This window comes from Lates calcarifer, linkage group LG13 (assembly GCF_001640805.2).
Source record: "Lates calcarifer isolate ASB-BC8 linkage group LG13, TLL_Latcal_v3, whole genome shotgun sequence".
NCBI classification, from domain to species: Eukaryota; Metazoa; Chordata; class Actinopteri; family Centropomidae; genus Lates; species Lates calcarifer.
This window is the reverse complement of record NC_066845.1, coordinates 8,763,474-8,780,022: the sequence shown is the minus strand read 5'-3', so window position 1 is coordinate 8,780,022 and position 16,549 is coordinate 8,763,474. Positions and strand designations below refer to the sequence as shown.

General features: G+C 40.1%; 1 protein-coding gene across 4 annotated transcripts in view; it reads right to left on the bottom strand.

Moving 5' to 3' along the window:
• Positions 1–14,372, bottom strand: part of pdlim5a (PDZ and LIM domain 5a) — a 55,524-nt gene extending 41,152 nt beyond the window's left edge. For all 4 annotated transcript variants that reach the window (XM_018669542.2, XM_051075107.1, XM_051075108.1 and 1 more), the window contains exons 1-3: positions 14,229–14,372; positions 13,496–13,746; positions 795–946 (exon numbers count right to left, since the gene is read on the bottom strand). In XM_018669542.2, the coding sequence (XP_018525058.1) occupies positions 795–946; positions 13,496–13,594 (251 nt within the window). In that variant the 5' untranslated portion in view covers positions 13,595–13,746; positions 14,229–14,372. The remainder of the gene's footprint in view (positions 1–794; positions 947–13,495; positions 13,747–14,228) is intronic.
• Positions 14,373–16,549: the final 2,177 nt, after the last annotated feature.

Genomic DNA, 16,549 nt, shown 5'->3' with positions numbered 1-16,549 from the left:
CATCAAGGGAGGACAAAATGTGAAATCCAGACACGAAGACAGGCAGAGATGAAGAGATGCAGTCAAACAAAAAACGAAAAGCAAACTGAGCATGTTATTACTTCAATATATTCTGATTTCATATACAGCGTGAAATGTTCATAAAGTTTTACCTGTGTACCATATACTGTAAATTTGTAATGATCTTGAATCCAAAATGACAAGTGTTGGAGCCCTAAATGTCTCACGGTGTTTAAATAAAAACACACACATGCCTTCAAGTGCTGCCAAAGAACCAGACAATTCATACCACATGAGAGCCAATATGAAGCCAGACAAACACACACACACACACACACACGCACTGTAACACAAGTGCTTGTGATAAATCAGCTCCACTGTACAACAGGATTCCACCAAACAGTGAAGAGTAGGCCATGGGGAAAAGGGGGTGGTCCACATGTGTGATGCTCTCGTTGTGATTTCAGTTATTTCACTTTCCTTGAGGGAATGGGAGATCAGGCAGAACTAATGGTGTTGCTGTGTGTTAGAGCTAAGATGAACTCCTACAACAACAGCGAACATCTGCCTGGATGCGGGATGTCTGGGGTTGAAAGAGGAACCATGGACTTTAAATTTGACACAGAGATGGGTTGTTTGGGAGGGTTTGAAAGGGAGTGTATGGTTCCTGTGTTGTCACTGGAGATAAATGACTACCCATTCACACGTTAAATCACTGTGGAGTGAAGTGGCTTGGTTTTGGTTTTATAACTAGAGGCACACACATGCACAGACAGTGTGAAGTCATATCTTACTTCTGCAGGGTAAGGCTGAGGTTGTCAGCGCAGCTCTTGATCTTGTTCTGGGCCTCCAGGTGGTTCATGCCCTCTGTGGCGATGCCGTCGATGGACAAAACCAGGTCTCCGACAGCAATACCACTTTTAGCTGCCTTCCCACCATCCGTCAGCTGCAAAAACCACAAACAGCTTAAATTATCACCAGCAACATCACAGTCAGCATTATTAAACAAGAGGGTATGTCAAGGTGAAGTGCACATTCACTCTGTATTTATCACAAGATTTATGGATCCATTCCATTACATAAGTATTTGGGCAAAGCTAATGAAAGACCTGGTTCTTCACCACATGATGGAGGGTCTACTGTACATTCACTTATGTGTGTGTAAATAGCACAGGCCTTCATCTTTGAGTTACTTTTGTTTCTTCTTTATGACTCGCTGTCATACTGGGCTTACAGCTTGTTAGGTCTGTTAACCACAGTGTGTGAGAAAAAAGATCGCAGCGAAAATGCAATCCTTATGTCCACTTTTTCCACTACTCTTTACCATGTTGCCATTTCTTAGTGGTGGGTTGTTGAATGAAAATTAAGACAAAGAATATTGTTTTGCTTTTATCAACGTACATGCACTGAAAATGTAACAGAAGCTAGACGGCCAAACATTTTGAATGCACGTTTCATTGAGCAAACATTGAATATAAAGTTTGATCACAACAAATGCAGCAATGATGAACTGAATACTACATCTTTAATCAAAAATTTTGCTGTATGTCACAAATGTAGCACATGGAAGTTGACATACAAATTGAAAGTGCGGGAAATTTTGGGGGGTTTAGAGCCAAATTTCAAAAGCAGCAACAGCAGCAGGGAGGAGCAGCAAGAGGTTGGTGTTTAATAATTTCCGCATCTGCTTCAAGCAAAGAAATGAAGCTTATCCTGAGACATACTTTACTGTTACAATAAAGATCAAGTAAAGTGAATCTAGTCCCAGTAAAAAGCAATTATGCCATTATTCTCCGTACAAAATGCTGTTAAAAAGGTGACAAATAGCTAATGGGACACTACATGGTGTAGACACATACCAGTTTTATGGGCTTTGTGGAAAAAGCAATTATAAACCAGACATCTATCAGTTGGCACACATTATAAAATATGCACACACTCCATTCTCTCTTGTCTCTGGTTTTTAGTGTCTTCCATGATTTTTGAGGGATGCTTTATATATCAGCATCTAAACAAAGTTTAATTGCTGCACTTCCACTCTGGAGGAAGCTGGTTAATTTGAAACAGATTCAAGCCACACAAAAGAGTTCATGTCGAGCAGTGGGACTGGTATTTAATATCAACCCCGCTGTTCAACATGGCTTCAACATGCACAAATGCTGCACTGCATCAATTCTGGTCTTGTCAGTGATGTTTAATATATAATTATAATTATTCAGGGGGAACAACTGTAACGTTTTCCACACCCATAACCAGTGTTGTTGTCTGTTTATCTGTGAGCAACATATTTTGTAAACAAGTGTTGGAGAACAGTTGCGGGGCAACTAAGCATTTAACAGGCACATAAATGGGCTTGACTCCATACCAAAATAAAATCAAATTAGATTAAATGTGTAATTATGTGTTCTCTATTTTAGGGCACTGTGCTGAAACGAGCCCTGTTTCCTTCTTGGTAAACTTAGAGTGTTATCTAAGTAGATTCATACACATGAGACAAGAGATTTTTCTTTCATTCCTGCAACCAACAGACAAGGCATTGCACTGTGTTAGCATGTGTCATGCAGGCCACAGCTCTTCTTATCAGCAGGCTGAGGGAGGACTGTGACAAATTTGGAAATGTGCGTAGGATGTTACTCGCTCTATCTCTTGTCTTTTTCTCATAACGCAAAGCATTGTATGTGGATGTAATGTGAAAGTAATACTGCAACAATTTTCTTGATTATTGACAGCACACTTTTTCTGTTTTTGCACATACAGCCAAAGGGTAAGCAACAAAAGACGTCCAACTTGGTTTTGTGCGTTTGTTGCATTGTTAATAAAACAGCACATACATACTGTTTTCTTTAGAGAAACGAACACCAGCACCTTGCAGCTGTAGTTCTGACCATTCTTGGTCACAAACAAGGTCCAAGTGTGCTCAAAGGGGAGTGAGGTCATTTGGGTTTTTTTTTTGACACCATGAAAAAAGACCACACAGACCACTTCACTGAGCACACACATGCACACACAGACCACTTTTGTGGTTGTTCTGGCTTATGAAGTGGATCTTACTCTTACCGACCATATATCACTTCGAGTGTAGCTACTGAATTTAGTGGCATTACAAGAAAATCTGTTTCTGCTGAATTTGAAGTGACACTCAGGGATGGGAAAGTGTAACGAGGGTTTAGATGAAGAGTTACGTTCCCCTCTATGTCGGTTTCCTTTGCCTCTATATTTGTCTCTCACACACACACGGACACACAAAGACAGACAGACACAGGCAGGGCTAATAAAAGAGGCTCTGCACCCGGATTAGTGTTAAGGCTCTGCGGCCCCAGCCTTTTATAGTCATATTAGCCCAACACACGCAACATCGCTCACCACCACTCACAACCACAGAGGGCAGGAAGAAGAGAGTAATGAGGGATCGACTTGACATTGATTAAAATTGTGTAGATGGAAAGGAGGGGAGAAAGAGAGAGAAAGGGGAGAAAAAAATGCTACTGGGTACTTTGAATCTGCGGGCTCTTTTATTCTGTACATTTTGACCCATTTCCAGGGGTGTGTTCATGCTAACCGCTCTGGCACTGTTATAGACCAAACTCTCACCACAAAATGTTCAGTTACATTTTTTCCCAATTAGTGCTCCATCCCCCATCCTCCCCCCTCCACCCACAAACATGCTACCTCTCTCTCTCCACATGCATAGAGAAACACTCGCCCAAACTCACGAAACACTGCTCGGTTTCCTTCTGCATCAAAGTAATCTGCATCTTTATCAGAAGAGTTTAACTGATTCTGAACAAGAGGCCATTCAACAGACGAAAAAGATTTTTAATTTGCATTGTAAGTGTTTAATCTGTATGTCTTGATTCCATGAAAGTCTGAAGGAACTGTTCATGCTGGTAGGAGATCTGTTTCCAAAAGAAAACATTTGTTTTCAATCACTTTGATTAAAAAGATTTCAGAGCTCAGAGTAGTTTCAATTTTCATATCAAAGTGAGAGCAACAAATCATTGAGAAAATCAGAAACAGAAATCTAAATAATCTGTCTATGCAAGAAGCCAAGCACTTAAAGTTTCCCAGGGTATTTGATTCATGACTTTGTTGCTTTGTCCAGGACAGAAAACAGCAGCTTTAACACTACGCATATATACACTGGAGACAGTAATACATACAGTACATGTTACTTTTTTTCAAGCTGTTTTATCAAGCACACTCCATGACAGCAGAAATGCTCCACATATGCAGGAACATCAGTTAACACCACAACAATCCTCTGGGAATCTGCCGGAGATATGATGAATTATGAAAACAAACATCCCCAAACAGAGAAAACTAAAACAGATGAGAAACATAAATGCACAATTTTTAATTGCAACTAAGAACAGAAATTTCCCTTGGCCTCAGTCCTGCTAGACTAGGACTTGTTGAATTTACACCAATGAGAACAGTGGCTGAAGTGGCCAGAAAAATCCTGTACTGAAATCCTTGTAAGAGGATGGTAGAAAATAAAACACGAGCTCAATCTTAAGCTCTACCAAAGCTTTTCTATATGTTTCAAATGCTTATATGTGATGTGAATAGTGTTGCTAATAACAAAATCACAGAGAGCACCCCAGACTTATCAATGAGGTGGTCAGACATTTATCCTTTGCTCCAAACACACTGGAGTCATATTTCCTACAGCCTTAAAGGTTTTGTTACTTTGTAATTTTTCTTGGGAGGACCGTCTCCCAGAAACAAATCTACAAACAAAAGCAAATGTCGCTCTGTGTCTGCTGTGGCAATATTTTTATAAACAGGTTAGCCAACTTTATAAGGGTATAATATGTTTAAGCCTGTGTTTTTAAGGTTGTGGAATTCCTTTGCCCTTAGGTGGCCAAAAGAATCTATACTTTATGCAACTTTAATTGAATGTCACAATCTATAAAAGTTGCTTTGATATTTCTTTTCAACATCCTTGATGTTCTATGTTTTCACTATATGCTACCTTAATGTAAAATTCCACTGCCTTATTATACATTCATGCAAAAGTGAAAGGGTCAATACTTGTGTCGTCACTTATTCAAAATAATGAGAAACACATATGCAGTGTGTTAAAGCCTCCACAGATGAACTTGCCATTGTGCTTCCAGCTATGTCAGATTTCAACACATATGCTGTCTGATTTAAGTGCTTTAGAAAAAAAATCTGGTTTCAACACACAGCAATAAAGGTTTGCTTGAGCGCTGCAACATTGTCTGGTTTGAACATAGCACTGACCAGTTGAAGTGCTCTGAATAATGCCTGCTTTCAGCACAAGGAGTGACAGAGATGACAGGCAGATGGTTCATATCACGCTATGACTGAAAGGCTGAGAGCAGGAGACACAAGTATCTAGATTGTTCCGTGTAACACAAACATCCACAAAAGCCGCTTCCATATGCCAGCCTTCAGAAATATTTGTTTCACTTCAACCTTGCTGCTTCAGTACTAGACACTAGGTTGTCTTTTAGTGTGATCCTCCTAGTCAAGATCCTGTCTTGCATGTTTGAAAAAGAAAATTGTAATTAGGAAAAATTTCCCTTGGGTAATTTTTTCTATCAATATAATTTTTTATCAACAATCTTACTATTTATTGGCCAGTTCCTCACTTATTATGGGGTATTAAAATGAAAAGTGTGCAGGAAAATAGCACCACAACTACAGTGCGCTGATCTCTTAGCAACACAGAAAACATCAAAATAACAACAATAAGGTTTTTGGAGACGCACAGACAGATTGAAGGACAGTCGTGACCGAGTGGAAGAAATATAGGAGTGAGTGAGATTTATGAAAGAGGTACAGAGACAGAAAGAAGTTAGCAAAGAGAAATGGGGAAGATTAAGAAACAGCGGCAGACATCACCCAACCTACTTGTATGGATACATCAGTAACACGTAGTAAACTGTGTTCAGTAACATTTCATTTGCTATTTATGGTCCTGAATGAAGCAAATCATGCAGCTATGTAAGCAGCATCATGGAAATACATGAAACAGGATCTAGTGTTCGTCTGACAGAATGCACTGCTCTTTTTCAGCTGTTACAAAGAGCGCATTTCACGTCCATCTGTTGGCTGTAGTCTGCCGCTGGAAGACTGATTGCTTGAGGGTTACAAGTCAAGTTCTTGAAAATGCTGATCAGATGTAATAATCTAAAGCCCACTGCATTAATAAAGTGTAGAAACATGGAGTATACCTCACTGCAGGCTAGTCATGTTACAGTAAGAGCTGAAAATGAATTTACTGTATCAGTATGATACAATGATATCCAACAGATATCATTAATCAATAATACAATAGAGACTCTGAAGATAATATTCTTCATAGAAAAGGCAATGCTCCAACTGCCAGTTAGAATCAATATAATGTTATACAGCAAGTTTTTAAAGGGTCTAAGCCCACTAGTGGTTCCCTCTAAATGACTGAACATTCCTGTAACAGTATACAGCATACAGTGTGTTAGCACATGTGCATGTGTACCCATTCTTGCCCACGCCTATGCTGGCAAACAAACGCATGCATACTTTCTATCTAATAAAAGCATCTGAAAATAACAGTTTCTTTCCCTAAAGCTGTGTGTGCACTTGTGTCTAATAACCAGGGCCTGACTTGTATGTTAATGCGAGAGACCCTAATAAGAAAAGGCTATATTGGATTGAGTTCCCATAGATAGCTCACTGAAGGTACAGCTGCCAAACCCACAAAAACACATTGCGCACATTAAACATAAAGCTCTGCTCACGAGATTGAGAATCTGGAGATCTGCCAATGCTTACAAACAGCCTCCCCATTCAAGCATAATCCAACTGTGATACAAGCTGATAAGCACTATTAAGATTCAGCCCCTTGCTCCTGATATTACTATATCCATGAAAAATGAGAAACTAAATGATTCCTCTGATCTGGGGTTTCAAAGTTTCACATTTTTTCACTGAGATAATGCCCAACAAAGTGCTGCAAAGTCACCGTAGTGTATCTGTTCTTAATTCCATGGATGAGTTGTCAAATAAAGACAATACAATGCATGAAAACCTGAAGCTAAGTGCTTAAAGCTGTCCTGTGGAGTTGTAAGCAAACAAAGTTTTGTGTTTACATTCTGTGTTACTCACCAAAATGCTCTGTCTGTGCGCTTGGGGTGTAACAAAAGTACTGAATGCGTTTCCTTCATCATCAAACATTTGCAGAGCCAATTTTGAAATCAACATTGTTTACATGCTTGCAGTCTTCTTCTTCCCTTGCTTGAGCTGGGACATTGCAGTGTTACTTGATGCTTTACTGCCACCTATATAGTGGGGGAGTCACGTGACAAAATTGACAGGAACATGTACCGTCACCGACAGAAAACACACATCTGGGTCCCACTTATAACAGCATTGCTCCATAATGCTGCTAAGGGCCATTTTGTCATCCTTAACTGTGTAACTAGTAGCAGTGAATAACAGTGTGCGTACCAACAAAATAAACTCTGTCACAAAATAACTTTTGGAAAACATTAAGCATTTCATATTCATAACTATTCAAGTATTCAAGGGTAGCTTTTTCCTTTACATGGGCATTTACGTGGAAATGTAGTGAGGTGTTACAGAGGGCTATATGGAAAAAAAAACAGAAATACACACAGGACCAACATCAACAAATCATCATGACATTATTTTGTGTTGTAAAAGCTAACTGCACTTTCCCATACTAAAGCGAATAAGCCAGCATTCACAGCCAGACTCAATGATGTGATTGTCATGGTGCTGAGAGACTTCGCATTGGCAGGGCTGGTGAGCACACATTCAGGAATACAGCCATGTGAACACAAGACTGGATTGTGTTAATCCATATGAACACACAGTAAGTTACTGTACTTGTGCGTCATTAGTGGCGCTCACTCACAGAAGGTGTAATTAATCCAAAATAGTGGTTTTAAGTTACAGATGATATCATGTTTAAATATTACCGTCACTGGTTTTGTCTGATATTTTGCCATTAAGCATACATACTGAAAAGCCAAACAGGAAAGGGGGCAGCTACTGCTGTTTTCTTATGCTTCTTTTGGTTTTTATACCCACAACCATTTAAGTTTTATTTCTATTGCTCTTTGTAGTCAACCAATATTATTATGAATAAACATGATACTAGTCATGAGGCCAGTATCCTGAGAGGAAAGCAGAGGAGACATGGCAGGATTAGCAGCTACTGTGGAAAACACATTATAGCTGTATTAAACAATAGGGTATTCAAGTCTCTTCATTGTGAATTCACTGCAGTGCATGTTATGACCTGGCTGTGCTTGCCTGCCAGGGTTATAAAACTTTTCTGGCCTCAAATAATTCTGTTCATTCCAGTTACACTAAAATAGCATCTCTCAAAAATGTGTGCTTTCATGAAGAAATTAACTGTCCAGGTATGTTGTGTGTCACATCTTTTTAAGGATTATTCTTTCAGAGTATTTTATATTTTATTACGTCCTTCAGTTGACTACTTTAGATAAGTGATTTGATGAAATTGCTCATAAGGTTTGGTCATTATCTAACATGATTCTGAGCAGCATCTGCTGTAAGCCATTTCAAGATCTTAACTGAAGTAAGGTAAACTATCACTCAACACCAGTGTGAAAAATGTGACCCTGTTTGAAAAACTGTCAAAGCTTTTGACTGCTAAAAGTATTAAGGGTGTCATTTTCATTTCAGCACAGTTCCTGTATTGGCATGTGTGACCCTGATAGGGCTTTTACAATGGATTAGTCAGTCCATTACCGGTGAAGACAAAAATGCCTGGGTGAGGTCACCATCAGGACCAGATACATGTCGACATGCAACGTAGAGGGATGAAAATATTTCAAAAAAGTAATCTCTGTCTTTTCTCTCAATTTATCACTAGCATAACCGTACAAGTGCTTATAAACAACTAGTAATAATAGAGAAACATCATCACAAAAAGCCATAATAACTGAACGCCAAATCTTGAAACGCAATGTCAAGTCTCACAAATTTTAAGGAGTGCAAGATGAATTGTCGTGCTGCTGTGAACTCAGAAAAGTCTAGTCTGTGACAGTGTCCAAATACAACAAGTCTGTCCCAACCAGCACACACACATAAGCACTGACAGATTGATTTGTGGGAGAGGAAATGATAAGTTGTTGATTTTGGCTCTGGGACTATTTCACTAAGATAGACAGATACTCAGAGAGAAGCAGGGGACTTGTTTGATTAAGATAGATTTAAGTATTATTGAGTCATATAGAGGAGCTGTCAACTGGCTCTGCCAATCTGGTATGAAAGGTTAAGGCTGCTTCACAGGTCTGAGACCTGCTCAGTGATTCTGTGTGTGTGAGAGAGCAAGTACCGTAAGAGGGAGGAAATAGAAGCAGGAAAAGGGAGGGAGGCAGAAAACCAAAGAGAAAAGACTAAAGAGACTATGTATAGAACTAAAGAGTCTTTGAATAGACTCATCACCGTGGTCAGTTGTTATCATGGGCTGTTGAAAAGCATCTCTGGGGAGCCAGGAGGCAGCAATTGCTGATGCAGTTCCAGGAACTGCATTCTTCCATGAAAAGGTTTTAATATAGATTAGCTGTCCATTCATTTTGCTGTAGTCACTGCACTAACTTTATCATGTCTGATTACCAATTCTTCAAAACCTGTCCTTATGTCCACAGAGATTTCTAAATACAGCTCTGGAGAAAGTGATGACATTAGTTGCATCATTATGGACAAAGTACAGAATGGCTAAACTGTCTTTGTTGTGTTTTATATACCCCAAATGTATTGAGTCTAGATCCAGGAGCTCTTAAAACGGGGGTACAGATCTGAGCCCATTTTGTCTCACAAGTGGATGTGGTCATGGAAGCTGAACTGTGAAATGATGCATCTATTCTTAGAAGCTTAATGCATCCACTCCCCCGGGGCTGCCCTCCCTTAAATTATTTTAGCAGTGGATCCTGTAAACGGGTTGCCCTCTGAAAGGTTTAAATATTGATTCATGGAAATTGAACTGGGAATTGTGGGCAGGTATCAGTGAAATTGATTTTTACAATAAATGGTTTTCATGAGGATTAAGAGTAACTGGACTGCCTCTGCAGGTTATTTTTTCCCAAATTATTTCAACAGAATATCCATTAATTGGTTGCTCCACTATAAAGCAAGGCATTAATGTACCCTTGTGCTTATAGAGACAATGCTGTAATTAAAATGATCTAGCTTCCATCTCAACAAAACATTCATATATACCTATAAACAGCCTCTTGGCATGAACAAGACACAAACCTGTCTTACATATTAACCTGTATGTATTAGATTAGACAATGAAACCGTCCAGCTGTTGCTCTGCATGCTGTTCGTATCCCTGTATAACTGCGTATAGAAATATTTTCTGAACTTAGTGCAGGAAAGGTTTAAGGTACTGCAGACTAACAATAAATATACTTGAGGACAACTTAGCAACCCTTCTCTTTTACACTGCCTGCTTTTGTTAAAATCTTTTCCTTTCTTCTCCAAATGTCTCCTTTTATGGTCTAGGTCAGACTGTGATGCCATGGTAAAACTTTTCATTGGCACTTTGAGAAGCAGCACCGTCAATCTTGGCCTCTTAAAAAACTGTTTTTCTACACCGTAAAAAAGAAGAAGAAGAAGAAGAAGAAGAAGAAGAAGTGGTGAGCACAATTTGCATAAACAGCAGTTACTGGGCAGATAGCTCAGGACATACATTTATGGTTACAACCACTCGACCTATGATGCAATACTGGTACAATGTGATAATACCATGGGTAGTGCCATAGACGAAACACAAGGTATATTCTCATATGTATGAAGCTTAGCAACAGCAGCTGTTATGGTAAGTGTGGTTTGGCAGTAGTGCTGCGTTTTCTAATAACCCCTACTCTGTGGTCCGTTCTCAGAACCAACTCTATGGTTAGAGTGGCAGAGAGCAATCTGTGTGTGTGGTTCTGCTGTGTGTGCCAGTGGATATGGGCGTGCATGTGTGTTTGTCAGTTATCATCGGACAGAAACACTGCCCCTCATCACCGTATACTGGATTTATTGGTTTGGAGATTAGGGCTTGGTTTGATTCTTCGATCAAGACTGAAAACTATATTGTTTGTGAGGAGTGAGTCATGTGTTACATAACAGCCAAAAGGCAAATGAGAGACAGAGGTGGTACAGAGATATAGAGAGAAAGAGAGAGAAAACAAATAGGAAGGTATGATAAGAATGAGGGGCGCAGAGAGACAGATCTAGATAGATGACCTGCTGAGTGACATCATATGTTTGTGTCATATAGACTGGCTGTCATCAGTTCTCAAGTCACCCATCATCTCTGTATACAGTATGTAGCTGTGCACTGCATATCAGTATCAGTACCACGCATTCATTCACTCCCATTCTCTTCCTCTCCGTGCCCTCTGCTAATCTACATGTCTCCCTTCTTAGCAACCCAGACTTAAATAATACATCTCTTCAGTTTTTAGTCCTCCCAAACCAGATGTACTGCTGCTTTTTTTTTTTTTTTTTAAACAACAATCGTGACTTTTGTTTTTCCCAAAAAAGCAATTTGGGACAAACTGCAACGGGATACTGAGCTTGAGATACAACTGGCTTTTTCTTCCACATGAGAGACACAATCTAAGAGCATTTTGAGATTCAAAATGGGATGGTGACATCGGTAGATAAAGCAATTAAACCTGTGGATCAGTAGGATATCAAAATGGGAAATTCTGAGCTGTTTCATGTTGTTTGTTGTTTTATTTTGTTTTATTTGTACCTTTGGATATACACTGAATCAACTGCTAAAAATTCTCTGTTACAATTCAAGATTGTTCTTTTATTTTAGTTTCACTTTGAATGATGTATTGAAATTTCCAGACAATGGCCAGACCCTAATCTGGAATTACCCATACATATAAAAGCATACAAAGTCACACTATCCACTTACTGTACACTTAACAAACGTTCACTATATCAACACCCAAAAGTGCACCAATACTCCACTTACACTCCTGCCAATGTCTTGAAACCTCAAACCATATAAGTGTCACTGTGATACTGCAGTAAAGGTCAGAGTGGGCTGCTGAGACAATTATGGCTTAGTTATAGCCAACTTCTCTGGGAAAAAGAAAACCTTCACAGCAACATCACCATTTATTTCAATTTATCATCTTTTTTTTAGACAGTACATCAACTTTCTAAAGAATGCATTATTTGTAATGCAGTAGTGTGCAGAATATTTCCCAAGAGTCTGATATTTCAGCTGTGACAACATCCACAAATAAAAAAAAGATTGTGTTTGCAAATTTTGACATGATGCTTTTGTATAATTTCTGTTTGTGTTTTTCTTTTCCTTGCTTTCCTTTTCTATTTCTGTCTTCTGTCTATCACTTTTTTCCTCCCTCAGATCGCGTCTTCCGTGATTTTGTGTCCATGCACACACTCCCCGACGCTGAACACACACGCAAACGCACAACTGTGGTAAGAATTCACATGGCTTCAGTTAGTGGGAAAAGTATCACATCCAAAGTAATAACACAAACATGGCAACCCAAAGCAGCCCCAAGGGGGATTGGCACAGGACCTGGCAAGCCATTCATCATCAGTCTCATGTTGCCATAAGTCTGTGCGCTGCCAGTTTTAGTGATTTGTGTGTGTGTGCATGTGTGAATGCGCTGCATGTGCGTATGTGGGTGCACTGCCCGTATGCTTCACTCTATTTTGTGTGCATGCCAGTGAAGACTCCACTGTCCCAGCAGAACGGAACAGAAGCTCGACCAAATTTAGAAAAACAATTATCATGTTTCAGGATTGTGCTAGAGTTAAAGTGATGAGAGGAAACCTACGGTATTTGTGTGATCTTTTATGTGTGAATGAACGGCAGACTGGGAAAGCAATGAGAGGTAATGTTAGGCGTAGACAGTTAGAGGCATAGAAACCAAGGGACCATCAAGTTACTTGTTCAAGCAGCGGGACCACAGCCAAGATTTGTGTGCCAGAACCTCTGATTGTTGCACTCTCACTACTCTCAGTCAAAGTGAAGTGGAATGCACAGAGAGCGAGAAAAGGTTTCCTCTGTGGTCAATCCATGACAGATGGCATATAATTCAGTTGAGCTATCGCAAGTGGGGTGGTGGGGGTTGAGTCAAGGGGACAGCTGAAATGGTGGAAAGATGGAGAGGAGGATGGGGGTAGAGAAGGTAAGGAAGGAGGCATGGAAATCAGTTTTCATCTCTTTAATCGCTCATCAGCCATATGGCATTGCTGGGATGCCGTCCTACAGCTGCCCTCTGATCAATGAGTGTGTGTGCATGTGTGTGGAGGTAAAATAAAAGCATGTGCTTTTATCACATTGCAGTGAATACTGAAAAGTGTGAGCTGAGATGATTTAGAGTAGACCTATGGGCATGCCTGTCTGTAGGTCAGTGTGTGTCCATATTTGGAGTGTGTGTGTGTGTGTGTGTGTGTGTGTGTGTGTGTGTGTGTGTGTGTGTGTGTGTGTGTGTGTTAGCCTTACCCTAGAGATAGTGAGGGGCATATTGAAGTCCTTCCCTCCTTGCAGCCTGAAACCCCAGGGGGCAGGGCCTGAGAGAGTGACACTGTAGTTGCTGCTCATGGTTTCCCTGATAATGTTGCTGGTGAGTGATGATGCTGATGTCAGGCAAACACGTTGCAGATCAGGTGATAAAAAATGATGTCACTGGCTTTTGATGATGGGTAAGAATTCGGCCAGAAACGCTATGTCTCTCTTAGATGTTGTTCCGAGATCTGAGGGAAGATATGTAGACCATACATTAGATTTGTTATTGTATAGTGATGTAAGACAAAGGGAGTGAGAAGAAAATTTACTGATGGATGAGAAGAAAAGAGGAACATGAGGGGTCAAGATAACAATGCAAAGGGTGGAGATGAGGAGCATAACTGAAAAGGAAATATACGTATTATCAAAGCAAACACTATAGTTTCAACAACTTCCAAACAGACAAAAAATGTATTTCCATTTTTAAAAAATGATTATACAATTAGCTATACACTCTTAAGCAGTGAAAACATAAACACATTCACATGTAAAGCAGTAAAATTTAATTTTCTCACTATATTTAAATATGCAGCAGCAGCTCAGCATAAAAGCCTTACAGTATCCCCCTAGGAAACCCTCACCAAAGGACATTTACACAGCTAAAATTAATATAATTGCAACACATTTCCTATTATTAAGTTCTATTATTGTGTGAATGGAAAGGCTGTACCTTTTTAATGGATATTCCAGAGAGGAAAATATTCCTTTACAGGCAGGTAGACAATGTTTTCCCTAGTTTCCCCAGGACTATCCCCTTCCCAGCAAACACACTGTGTGTGTGTGAGAGAGGTAGAGAGGGATACAATGCTCTTATATACCAGCTAATGACAGAGGGGAGGGGAAAGGTGGAGGAGGGGAGAGAGGAAGAGGGAGGCGAGAGGAAGAACGGGTAGAGGTTAGGATGGGAGGAGAGAGGGAGGGGAAAGAGGAGGGGAATCGCCCATGGGTGGAGTGAGTGGAACACAGAAGAGGAGGAGAAATGAAGGAGATGATATGAAGGGTGAGATTAGGGGATGGGAGGGGACAACACTCGAGGGGGGAGAAGGGGGGAGTTAAGGAAAAGAGTGTGGGAGCACTCTACACAGAGAAAATGACAAGGGGAGGGAAAGGGAAGGAGACATGGGAGAGGGAGTGAGGGGCAAAGGAGAGGAGAGGGGATGGTTTATCTTTCATCCAGATATTTTGGGAACATGGACTCAGAGCTGCAGGCTGCTTCATTTAAGGTGGAACCAGCCATAACCAGATCATGATCCGTGCACATACCCCAAAGGCTTGAGTTTAAAGGTCTCTCAAAGGTCCTTGGAAGGATACATTAAGGTGATGGTGACTGTAAACAAGCTCAGGATCACCTTGTTTAAATCCTGTTAAATGTTTGTTTCACCTCTGCAGCACTATTGCCTCAAATCTAAGACTCTAAGTGGGGCATCTTGGAAAATCAGTTACAAGGATTAGATTTTCCTAAATTGATGCCACACTAACATTTTTAATATCTTTAAATCAGCATTAAATTGACTCTGTCACCTGCTGTTTACATCACTTTCAATGTTGCTTTCTATTGCATCATTCCTAGGTCTTGAAATAATTACCTTATATGATATAACTGTACAGTGTAAATTGACAATATATGTGCACATTACCTAGCCCTAAGAATTAAAGAAACAAGCATGACCAATTAAGTTGTTAACAGTCACAATCTTTTCAATATACGCAAGCAATCTATTGCCTAAGTGCAGTACCATCATTTCTACTTTGTTTATTTTTCAATTTCCTCATTATTTATGTCCAGACAGCTGGCAATTCTTCCAGTTCTACAATTCTGCACTGGCTTTTGTCCATTCCCCTTTTCTAGCCCAGACAGATCAATATTGACTTTGTATTTAGACTGATATACTAGTGGCTCAATTAAACACTCATCCCATTCGTTCCTTGGCCCTGACCACACACAACACACACACTGTACATCTTGCCAAGTCATGGCTCTGTACTGTGTTCATTGCAGGGCTAGTTATAGCAGCCTGGTGAATTCACAGTCAAAATACTTCTGAAAAAACAACAAATATCAATGAGGAGATAAAGCGTGGAAGGCTGAGAAAGAACTTGGACATAAACATAGGGAGAGAGAAAGGTGGCTGGACAGAGATTGAGAGATCTTCAAGACAGATAGAAAACAGAGAGAAACACAGAGAAATGTGCAGTGAAGTAAAATGGAAAGCTAACATTTAACCTCTGCACCGAGAAACAAGCTGTATATGACATTCAACCTGCCTCTTACACCTTTAATACGATAACATCATGATGGATTCACAGGGAAGATTAAATACACACACGTAAACAGGATGCTCTTCATTAGTTTGCTAATGAACATTCCCACAGTGTGCACCTCTCCAGCACAGCCAGGTTTAGCAATAGCAGAGCAAATCCTGGGAATAGTAGAGACGGAATAGTCATTAACCCGCTGCCCAGCTGAGGGGGGGCCTCTGACAGGGTTCGAGCTAACTTAAATTTTACGGGAAATGTATTTACAAAAGACAGTGTTTATTCAAAGCGATAGCACAGATGGTTGCACATGCCTGTTGCAAAAGAACTAGCTGCATCTTTATTTGTGGAAATGACATGGATAATGAGTTAAATCCTGTTTAGCCCTGTTTGATCCTATGGTGAACACCATGGTACATAACCTCTCTCTGACCTATCTGCCCCTGTACAAACCAGGTTAATGCCAACAGTCTCTCTTATGAGAGAGGGGTCTGCTACACAAGAATTTTCACCAGATGGTTGAATTAAATTAGACGCTGAGCAGATCAGTGCTTAGCTTGTAATCATTATTATTATATTGTATCCCACAACAGCAGGCCACAACATCAGTAACCATAACATCCTTTTCTTTCCTTCCTAGATAACATTCCATACTTAATACTGTATGCCTAAGGTTAGAGGTATCCAAGGTAAACAGAGAACAACAGGAAGTCAGGTGTGGAAGGAAAGAGACAG